At 43.7% G+C, this 11,307-nt stretch overlaps 1 protein-coding gene across 1 annotated transcript in view; it reads right to left on the bottom strand.

The window, feature by feature from the left end:
• SPEN (spen family transcriptional repressor) overlaps nucleotides 1–11,307 on the bottom strand; it is a 23,195-nt gene that overhangs the window by 6,862 nt on the left and 5,026 nt on the right. Inside the window, 5 exon segments of the mRNA XM_010281980.1 lie at nucleotides 6–5,010; nucleotides 7,492–7,592; nucleotides 9,240–9,353; nucleotides 10,552–10,665; nucleotides 11,239–11,307. The exon segment at nucleotides 11,239–11,307 is cut by the window's right edge and continues 78 nt beyond it. Of these exon segments, the coding sequence (XP_010280282.1) occupies nucleotides 6–5,010; nucleotides 7,492–7,592; nucleotides 9,240–9,353; nucleotides 10,552–10,665; nucleotides 11,239–11,307 (5,403 nt within the window).

The raw sequence follows: 11,307 nt of genomic DNA, 5'->3' as shown, positions 1-11,307 counted from the left end.
GTTGGGGGTGCAGGAAAGCTCTCTGTCTCCCCAGAAATATCATTGATGATGGAGCCGATGGCCGCTGCCAGCTCCGTTTCACTGGCCTGATGCGCAGGTTTATCTCCTTCCTCCTCCTGACGAACTTCAGGCACGTCTGCCGTCGGCTCTTTGTAGGCAGCAATTGACGGAGGAGTTTCGGTGAGTTTTGCAATATTCTCCACGGCCTGTTCAAGTTCAATCTGTTTTGCTAATTGGGCAGCTTCAGGGGACTGCTTTGGCTCCCGCATCACCTCTTTTTCTGTTTCGGGGAATGGATCTTCCATCTCATTCTTAGCAAAATGGGGTGGCAAGATGTCCTCTTTCTGGGGGCTCTTCATTTTGGCCGGTGACAACGCCACTGGCTCTGCCTCCTCCTCAGTCGGCCGCAAGGCGCCCTTGACTTCGTCCACGTTGAGGCGTATTTCTACATTTTTGAGACACACGGATGCTTTATCTACGACAGTTTTGGTATTTTTATACCTTCCCCTTTTGGATTTCGTAACCTTTTCTGGTGCTGTTTTTTTCTCAATGATCTCAACCGTGGGGATTTCTAGCTGGTTCTTCTCTTGATCCAGGTCCTTCCTATCGCGTTTCTGCTCGCTCACTGCCGTCTCTCTCTCAGTCACTTTTGTTTTATTGCTGTTGTCACTGACGCTCGATTCCTGGCCGCTTCTTTCAGCAGCATCTTCAGCTTCAGCCGAGGTATCAGCTTTCGGTTCGTTCTTCCCTTTCTTCCCCTGTTGGCTGGCAGCAGCTGATGAGTGACCGTGTGTTAGCTTCTGGGATCTAGGAGACCTCCAACCTTCTGCAGGCTTAGGAGCTTCCGCAGCATCTTTACTTTCAGTGTCCTCCGTCTCTTGCTGTACCGGTTCTGTCTTTATTGGAGAGACATCCTCCTCCGGCTTACGGCGGGTTTTCGGAGGTCTTCCCCTCCTCGGGGTCGTAGGAACGGTTGTCACAGTGTCCTGTGGTTCCTTTTCCCCTCTCTTCCTGGTGGATCTAGTGACCTCCACAGAGTCCTTCACCGGAGATGGTCCTTCATTGTCGCCCGTGGTAGCGTAGACTGACCTTACATTTCTGCGCCTAGTCCGGCCTATTGGCAAGCTTGGCTCCACGTTTTCTGGCTCTGCAGCAGAACTAGGGGATTTAGCAGCGTTCCTCGAAACCTTCTCCGCCTCCACTTTCAATTCGGAAAGCTTCTGCATCTCCCCACGAGGAGAGCTCGACCTTTTGAGTTTTTCACGGTCAATTCTTTCGCTCTTCCTCGTAACGGGCTTTTCCGTGACGTTAGCTGCAGCCGACTGCACAGGTGTCTTGGAGCGTTTACTCTTGTAGGACTTTTTATCTTTCACAACAACTGGAGGTTCGACTTCCATATCATTGTCGGAAACAGGTGGCAGGACCTCAGCAGCCGCCTCCACCTTTTGACTCGCGCTAGCATCAGCGTTGGCAGAAGGTGGAGGATTTTCTTCTTTAGGCTCAGCAGCCTCATCGGACTTCTGAACGACCTTGAGCGGAGGTGGAATCAATTGGGCACCTTCAGGTTCTGGATCTACACTGTCTCCTTGGGAAAACGAAGCTCCGGGAGTAGGAGGCTTGGTATCCAAGTATGAAGGATGCTCTGTGGCCACAGCGTCTTCCTCTGGTGCCAGGATTGTAGCAACAACTTCTTTACTAGCTTCTACGACTGGCGGGGGTTCAGTTTGCTCGGGTGGTTCGATTTTGACAGGAGCAGCAACTTCAGGAAAAGGTTTTGGTTCCTCTGCTGTAGAAGCAGGTTCAGACGGTTTTTCTTCTTTTACAGAAGCTGTTTCCACCACTACCTTTTCGTTTGCTACCTTCTCAGAAGCAACTGGTGATGGTTCCTGTGGTACGACAGCAACCGAAGAGGGACCAACCACTGAGGAAGTTTTATGTTCTGGTTCTTTATTATCAGGAACCGTTTCTGGTGTTTTCGGCCGGTTTTCTTTATCTTCCTGCTTTTCCACTTCTTTTGGTTTCTGATCTTTCTCTTTTTCTTTCTGCTGCATTCGCGTTAGTTCAATAAATCTACTGTGGAAGAGAACCACCGGTTCTTGCACCAAATCAGCCGCGCTGTTCGTCCCATCGGAGGAAGACTGTCTCCCATACAATCTACCAGAAATGAAGTCAAGATCGTCGTCTTTTTTCTCTAAATGCTGCAGGCGCTTGGAGTCTTGTTCAAAGATTGAACTATGCAAAAAACGAGAAGCAAACAGTTCCTGTCTCTCTTGTTCCTCCTCTTTATGATCTTCTTTCTTATCATCCAGTTTTCCACCTTCTGAATCGGTCCTGATTTTTTTCTTTTTCATATACCAAGATGGAATAGGTCTCGGAGCTGAGTCAACCTTCTCTTTATCTTTATTGTTTCTAAAACTAGCAAATCTTGAATCCCAATCTAGAAAGGACCAGTTTTCTTCTCTGGAGGAAGAGAGAGATTTAGCTCTTTCAAGCAAGGCCTTTGTGTCTGGTGTGATTGTCTTGTCCAACGCAAAAGAATAAAATTTATTTCTTTCTAAGGAACTCGACAGTCTCTCCTCTCTTTCACGTAACTTCTCTTCTCTGTCCCTTAATAAAAAAGACAACCTGGAACTCTCTAACAAGGACGAGGCTTTCGGGGAATGGGGCTTGTTTTCACTGTCGTCATCCGAATCTGACGGCACCTCCCCGGGTTCCAGGTCTCGGACAGACCGCTTGCGTATGCTGTCTCTTTTGACAATGCTGCTTGGAAAGCTGATATCAACTCTACCAGGCTCCTGCTTCACTTGTGTTTCCCACCTACTCGAGTCATCTTCAGAACTCAGTACAGATAGTTTTATTTTAGCCATTTCTGCCATCTGCTCCCTTCTGCTGGAATCATAAGGATTAAATTTCAGAGAGTCTTCCCTCACAGTCATGTTGGAGTACGAAAGACCCTTTTCTTCTATTTTAGGTGACTCTTTGGTTTCCTTTAATGGCATTAGCCTCGGAGAATCGAGCGTGTCTTCATCTTCGTGGAAAGGGAAGTGTCTGATACTAGGGGAACAGGACGTCCTTTCGGAGTCCTCACTCACCTGACGAGAACTTCTGTAGTTTCTTTCTCTTTTAGTGCTAATTTCGAAGTCAAACTGGTCAGTCTTTTTCCTTTTGCTTGGGGGAGAGTCATCGGTGACATCTTGCGGAGGTTTTCCCACCTCGTGGACCAAGCTCCGTCTTTCATACTCATCCACATCTTTCTTTGGACTGCCGAACTTCTCAGACTTCGCTATCTCCATTTCCAGCTGCTGTTTTAACCTGCGACTTTGCTCCATTTGTTTCCTGTAGCTTTGCGTGTGGTCAATGTCAATGCCAATTTTCTCCTCTGCATCAGTTGACTGAGGTTTCTCTTGGCCAAGTTTATGGTCAGGTGTGTCTTCAGGAAGACCAGAGTAATTCTTCCTTGCGTCCTCTCTCTCTGTTCCTTGGTCGTCTAGTAGCTGTACCTGTTTATGCTGGGGTTTTACTGGGTTCAGTTTTTTAGAAGAGAGTTCCTGAACTTCCACTGGTTCATCAGCTGCCTCCATTAGCCTTGCCTGCAGATCCAGGGTGGGACGCATGCCAATCCCACCAACGTTAAGAGTCTCTTGAATTTCTTTGGGGCTAGTAACAGGAATAAGCCTTTCCAGTTTGAGTTTTTTAGATTCCCTTTTAAGCATCTCCTTCCTCAGGGGTTTCCTCTCTAATTCCCCTTCCCTTAACATGGTTGCTTCTCTAGATGAAGCCGTTGCATCAAGCTGCTTTTTCAAAACCATGCGTGCATCCTCCTCATCTTGGCTGCTTCTTTTTACTTCCAGTTTTTGCCTCTCAGGCTTCAGACTTGCATCGGCAAAACGTCTTTTACGAGCCTCCAACTTGTCTAAATCTACCGCGTTAGCCCCCTCGGAAGTTTGCTCCGTCTTCAAGTGCTTTTTGGGTTTCATCTTTCCCTCCTTATCCACCACTTCTACGTGACTGGCAAGGGCTTTCTCTTTTTGTACCTTGGTTCTGACAGGTTCCAGTTTAGACTGATCAGACTTGGTTTGCTCAGCTTGAGATGTCTGTGTTTTTTGTTCAAGAAGCGGGGATTTTATAGTATCATTATCGAGCTTTGCTCTCAGTTTCTCCAAAGAGGGCTGATCAATAACTTTCCCTTCCTTTTCTTTCACTCGGGTCAACACGACACAGGGCATTAATTCCAGGCGGTTTTTAGCTGTCCCTTCTTTGTCACCTCTCTCTTTACTTTGTTTACTGTTGCCCTTCAATTTTTCAGGGCTGGGCTCTCTCTCATTCTCTTGATCCGTTTCAGAAGACTGAGAGCTGGGCGAATGGATTTTTGCTTTTCGTTTTTGCTTGTCGGTTTTCTCCTTTTCTAGTTTTTCTGGCTTTTCCTTTCTCACCAAGCGTTTCTCCTTGTCGACTCTCTCCTGGTCAAAAGCACGCTCCTTCTCCGTTTTTTCATTTTTTGCGTAACGTTCCACACGGGCTTTGTCAAGCTTGTCGTATCGTGGAGGAGACAGAGAGCTGCAGCTGCCACTGCGATCCGATGACCTGCTGTAAATCCTCCTCTCCGAATCGCTCTGCAGCCTTTCCGACTGGGAGGGAGACGCTCCAGGGCTCTGCGGACGCCTGGAGTGCGTCGGACTCTGGCTCCGTTCAATCGGTCTCCGTTCGTGGTCTCTGTCCCGATCGGATTCAAAACGTTCCCTCTCCCTCTCTCTCTCCCGTTGCCTGTAACTGTACTCCCTTATGTCTTGCTCGTACGGGTCGCCTCTGTAATCCCTGTACTCGCGTGGGTCGTCGTAGTATCGTGGGTCATAGTAGTCTCCTTGGTAGGGATCCCACTCAGCGTAAAATTCTCTGCCTCGAGCTGGGTACTCTCGCCGAGGATCTTCAGGATATGTCCCTGGAGTCCGAACAGTCTCATAGTAAGTACGATCAGGGGCATATTCATAAGATCCTCTTCTTTCATCTCTGCTAAATATAAGAATAAACAAATTGGTTTTCCTTCTCAACCAACGCACTGCATTACTTTGCTATGTAGGGGAATCATTTTATGATACTTTCTTTAGTATTAGGAATACTAAAGAAATAGTTTCATACAGAGATTTAATAATGAATCGGTGTGCAGTGGAGTAAATGCTTTGTTAGCTTATCAATTATCGTCTGCAGTTAATTCGTCGTTTTGTGATAGCTCTGCCAAGTATCTTTCCATCAGCCTCACTGCTTTGTTTTTACCAAATTCAAATATTGCATTAAACTCAGGGAGAACCTACATAGCACCTGTACACTCAACATGCACTCTGTCATGGTGAAGACCACCCCATCTCAGGAACCTGAAACCTACCTCTCAAAACATGAGTCAAGTCAAAATTCAAGGGTGGAACCTCTCCATTACTAAGCAGTAATTTCTTTAAAATTCCCAAACCCTGTAAGTGACCATTTAATTCCAAAATTAGCTCTTTCGCTGCATGTGACATGCTGACATTGCCTATTTACAGACCAAGTCAACAACAAAAAAATCAGGTTATTTATGAGAGCAGGTGAGTTCATGGGAAGCATTCAGCAAAAGAAATCAAGCAATTAGCGTTATTATCTCAATACCTCCAAACAGCAAAAATAAGCCATTTGTAACACTGAACACGCCCTCTTTGGCAGCAGGGCGGCATAGAGCTGGTGCTCCAATTCTCCACTGTTGCAGACTGTTTTGCACACTCTATTTCACATACATTTATTTAGCCTCACAGCTTACGTTTTATGTCAAAAGCTGACAGGTTCCATGTTTCAAGGAATGTACAAAATTGAAAAAGAACAGAAAGAAACAAAACATGGGAGACAAAAAACTCATTCTGCATGTGAAGTGGGACACTGTGAAAGGCAGCTGTAAAGTTAAAAAAATTAATCATGGGATTTGTTTGGTTTTTTTTTTCCTTGGGTCCCATTTAGACTGGCTACAACTACAGCCTAAGAGAACCTCGTTAGTGCAGATCTTGGAGTCATTGCAAGGGACGGTGAACTGCCAGGAGGAGCTCAGAGGTGGACTAGAAGATGCAGAATTACAAGACTCGCTGCAGAGCTCACTCAGATCACTCCGTGATTCATTATTCCTAAGCATCTCATAACGACTATGTGAGTATAATGACAAAAAAGGAAATACAAGACTAACGTGTACCCAAGTGTCACGTTGTTCCAGAAATGAGCGTTCTACTCAGAATTCTTTCATGGCAAAGAGAAGCCCAGCTGACTCCTGTGCGTTAAAACACATCCAATAATGCACTTCTCTGTTCTGAATTTGGTGTAGTTCAGGGGAAATTATTACTGACTGCTTGCTGGCATATCACAGCATCTGGCAAGGACTGGGGAACGCACACATTTATTTCCATTATGCAAATCCTGATTGCCAATTTCCAAACCCTCCTTGCTTCTAGATCTGGCAATTTTGCATATATGTTAGACCAATCTATTTTGCTGAAAAAAACCCCATTAAATTTATCTAGTGCACAGGTACAATCAGCATCACGCTGGGCTTACTCATAGGTAAACCAGAATCCTAACGATTAAGCCAGCCTCTGAAGGTAAAGAAAATGCACCTACACAAAAAGAAAATGCTTCCCTTTTCAGCCCTCACTGTAGTCATTAGTAACAAAAACACAGATGTTTATTCAGCCACTGGAGGAACAAAAAAGCATAAAATGCGGAGTGCCTCTGTGCCAGGCTGCTCTCAGCCCGGGTCTGCAGATAAGCGGCCATGCAGGGGGAACACAAGCCTTTGCAGCATGTGCAAAAAGGCCAGACACCATCATGGCAGATGCTGCAGATGGACGTCAACACAGAACACATTTTTCATGTCAAATAGCAAAAAAAAAAAAAAAAAAAAGCCAACCTGCAGCCTCACCCGTATTTTATTATTTTCTCAAGTTAACAAACTAAACTGTGGAAGACCAAGTTTTACTCTCTGCTCAACAGATGAGCAGCAGTAGTTTATCAGACTGTATATACACCTGTTAACGTATACATTTCTCTTGAGGGGTATGGGAAGGCGTTACAGATAAGCTATTCTTTGCATTCCTAAGAAATGATAAATGACTCACAACTGTGTCCTGGTGACCCATCACAGTAACCGGATACTAAATATAGAGATCACACAGACAGCCAAAACCTCCAACTAAGTATGAATTTCAGTAACCAACTACGCTTCAGATGTGCGATATCCTGTCTGCTTTAATCTGCACAGTTTAAGTCTGACCACCTAAATTTGTTAAAAAAAAAAAAATACTGAAAAAGTAAAAGACAGTAAAAATATGTCAAAGCATTGTTAATAAAACTTGAAAAAGCAGGATAAAGTTGAGAGGAACAAAATCAAGTGTTTGTTTAATAATTACAGCCTGAAGAAAGTTTAATTGCACTTAAGAGGATGCTGGAAAAGGAAGATTCCGAAATAAAGGTATTGACACGTGCCTTCTTTCTGCCAGCATTTCATAGAAGTCTCTGATATCTTGACCCGTTTTCTCCATGGAATGATAAAACGCCAACTGACTTTCTCGATTTGCAAAATCCACCTGAAAAATAAAGGGTAAACCACGTTCAGTGAGAGAAACATCCCATGCTGACAACATTTCAGCTGTCTGTTGCAGTCCGAAGGTGGGAGCAGAACTGAAAATGGGGATGATAATATTCAACAAAAAAATGTTAAATGCTTCTCAGGACTGGCCCTACGCATCCCCAGGAATAAAGACCTTTCTCTCTTAGCTCAGCGTAGCTGCGTGGAGCTATACAACTACCTCCTTACTGGGGTATGTTGTTGTAGCTGCCAGACCAGAGGCTTCTGTTCAGTAAACCAGCAGGAAAAATACACATTATTATCGTGGTATTGACGTTCCTAATACTACGACTCCAATTAAAGTTCCAAAGTCCCTTTTATCTCAACGCAGTGCTATAGCAGGTCAGTATTACTAATCTGTTTCAGACTCCACATTATCTGCCTGGGGTTATACAGCAAGGCAAAAGCAGGGACGGGAAAGGAACCAAGCCTCCTGAATTGCAGCTCCCTATTCCAGCTACTCGAAGACTTGATGTTTTCTAGTCAATATTAAGAGGCTAATGGCATAGCTGATGCAAAAAATTAAGGATTAGAATGGATTTAACTACGTGTACACCACATAATACAATATTGAGCATTCTAGTTCCTTCTTTTTTAAAAAAATCAGCCTAGATATTTGTATAACCACAGCAGTGGAGCCACAAACATACATGCATCATGGGTGTTGCTTATTCCAAAGTTGCTAAGTAGCAAGACCCACAAACACAAGATACGAAACTTTCAAATGACCACACATTTTACTGCATATAAAGGCTACTTATATGCAACCACCGCGCTTAGGAACTACAGTATATCCAACTCCTAACCCCAATGGGTGTGAAGTTGCTAGGTTAATACACCAGATGAGAAAACATGCTTGAAATCATTACCCACTTTTTAGGAGAGAAGAAAGGAGGAGGAGGAAGATAATTCAGAGGGTTGGCCAACACCTCACGTCCCCAATTAGCGGAACTGACGGGACAGTCGTAACAGGTATTACCACATTCACCCAAATCCAAGACATCCCTGTAAACGTTGCGTTGCTCCACGAAAAAGTACTTCCTATCTATTTTTTAAGCAGCATTTTTAATTATTAATGGTTTTAATCTGTTACAAGGAAGGAGCTGCCATCGCAAGAGCAGACTGCGTGCCTGAGTGGCCGTACCCCACGACTACGGCATGCAAAGCCACTGCAGATCGCCTCGGCCAAGTCAAGAGCCTGGCCATCAGCATGGAGCAGGTGAAATGCAGTGGTGTGTCATCCTGGGGCAACTCACACCCTCAAGATTTCACTTCTCTGACATGAAGACGGACAAAAGTTTGCCTTGGATTTGGGTAAACGAGGTAGTAACACGGACACCAACACTCAGGAGCTTAGAGAGACAAGTTCAGTGAAACAAACGGCAGAATACTGGAAAAGGCTTTATAAGTAACAGTTCAAGATACCCTAACATCTTGATAAGCCGAGTATAAAAAAATAGTTTCAGCCTTTGATGTCTGGGACATAGGTGTCCCGCTTAAGTATTCCTTTTGACTGGCACTCTGCAAATGCCAGCATTTAAGGGGTAAGGCCTAAATACAATTTTTGTTTCTCTTTTGTTTTTGTTTTGGAGGTCATTCTGCACACCTTAATTTTATTCCCACCGATTTTCCTCCCCTTGGTCTCTTTTACAGCTGCTTGTGCATATTCAATCTCATTGTAGAGAACCAGGGCCATGCCTTTTAAGCGGTCAAACACCACCTGTAAAAAACAAAAAAACAAAACAAAAACCAAATAAGAGCCTCATCCACAGGACTTAATGTCAGTCCCAACAAAATCCTAAGTCATGAGGATACCAGTAAGAAAATAATTTTTAGCAAGGTAAATTTCCAGGCTTTTCTGATGAGGCATATTGTAATGAAGAGACAATAAAAGGACACGGGACTGCTTTGAATTGTGGATATTGTGGCTTGAGGTATATTATGCCTTTATTTTGTTTTTCTGTATTTTACTTTTAATTTTTTTTTTTCTTTGGCAACTGAGTTTTGTAGTTTCTCTTTGTTTACTTTTAGTTTTTTTGAAAAATTTCCAATGTGTTTTAGGGGGGAAAAAAGGTAAAGGGAACATTTAATCCCAAAATGGAAACAGTTTTTGTTATCACAGTCTGCAGTACCACTCGTCAGTTGCTAAACGCCCAATTTCCAAATATTAGCTTCCTTTAGCAACATAAACTTATTATTCAAGCAACAACAGCTACAATAGAGAATGTCAAAGCTGTGACACAAACCCACAAAAATCCTTTAAGGAGGCAAGACCCTGATCCTGCGAAGATTTACACACATCGCTTAACTTTAAGCACATCAATGTCCAAAAGAAATACAGAGGACAACTCACACGCTTAAGTTTAAGCATGTGCATAAATCACTAGCACCGACCCACAGCAGGGCAGGTAATGCACTCCCACTGTGCGATTCGGGTATGTTGCACCATCATTGACTTTCTCTCTTCTTTCACATACTTTTGTCAGTGCGACTATCCTAACTGCTTTTAAAAAGTCTTTTTTTTTGGTCTGCTGAAAAAAATATAGTTACGTCTAATTATGTAATTAGCATGCACAAGTGTAACTACATAATTAGACTGCTGTTCCTCCAATGTTAGCCTTCTAAAGAAATTTTGTTCGGGAGAGACTGTACTGCACAAGAGCAACAAATGGTTTCCAATACTCATTATCTCGGCTCATTCAAAATACTTTTAATTTTTTCAAAACACCAGAAGCAACCGCTCAACGTATCACATCAACAGGATGCAAAGCTACAGCGCCCTGTCGGCCAAATTACACCCCAGAGAGAATTTCTCTACCTGAGCTATAAAGCCCTGGACAGTCGGGGTTGAAAGGACAGGATGGGAAGAAAGGAAGACAGTAACAACGTCAAACCACACGCCAAAGCCTCCCACCTACCTTTACCACAGGCCCGTATCGGCAGAAATGTCGAGTTAAATACTGATCCGTAACGTTTGTAGAAAGACCATCTAACCACACGCAGTTTGTAGGCATGCTCTTTCCAAAACCCAGCTGAACACAAAAGGGCAAAACTTCCATCAGTACAATTCACAAGCGTTAAACTAACTGAACAGAGCACGCCTAATTAAAGAGTTATTTGAAGAAAGCTAGGCATTTGTACAGATTTTCTAAAATTAGCATCTCGCACAGGTGCAAGCAAGACAAAAATCAAACAGCAATTAATGAAAATAATTCTGCATGCTTAAACAAATACGGTGTTTGACAACATTTGGTTCTTCTACAATTTGAACACATCTAAAAAGTGACAGGTTGACATCTCTGGGGACTGACAGCCTCTGTTTATCATCGGTATTGGCACAGCTTCCCAGCACAGCCTCACCAGACACGGACCTTAAGGCCAGGGAATGTCAGTCTCCAAGTCTATTCAATCCTGGGGCTCCTTGCTGAGACAGCCAACAAAAATGCTGATTAATCCCAATTATGGTGGTGGTTGAAAGCATCATGCTCTAATCTGACCTATGTATTAAAAAATGTCTTACTTCCATAAACTACGCTGCTGCAAACATCTTATGATGTACATGAAAGTAAAGGAGAAGGATACAGTCCACGGGAGGATTTCCTTACCTTGAGCCGGTTATTTCCAAGATATTCCCCATCCATCTTCTTAATTGCTTTACACACACTTGCAATATC

Source organism: Phaethon lepturus, unplaced genomic scaffold (genome assembly GCF_000687285.1).
Source record: "Phaethon lepturus isolate BGI_N335 unplaced genomic scaffold, ASM68728v1 scaffold22132, whole genome shotgun sequence".
NCBI classification, from domain to species: Eukaryota; Metazoa; Chordata; class Aves; order Phaethontiformes; family Phaethontidae; genus Phaethon; species Phaethon lepturus.
The sequence above is the reverse complement of the archived record's forward strand: the minus strand, read 5'-3'. Positions and strand labels throughout refer to the sequence as shown.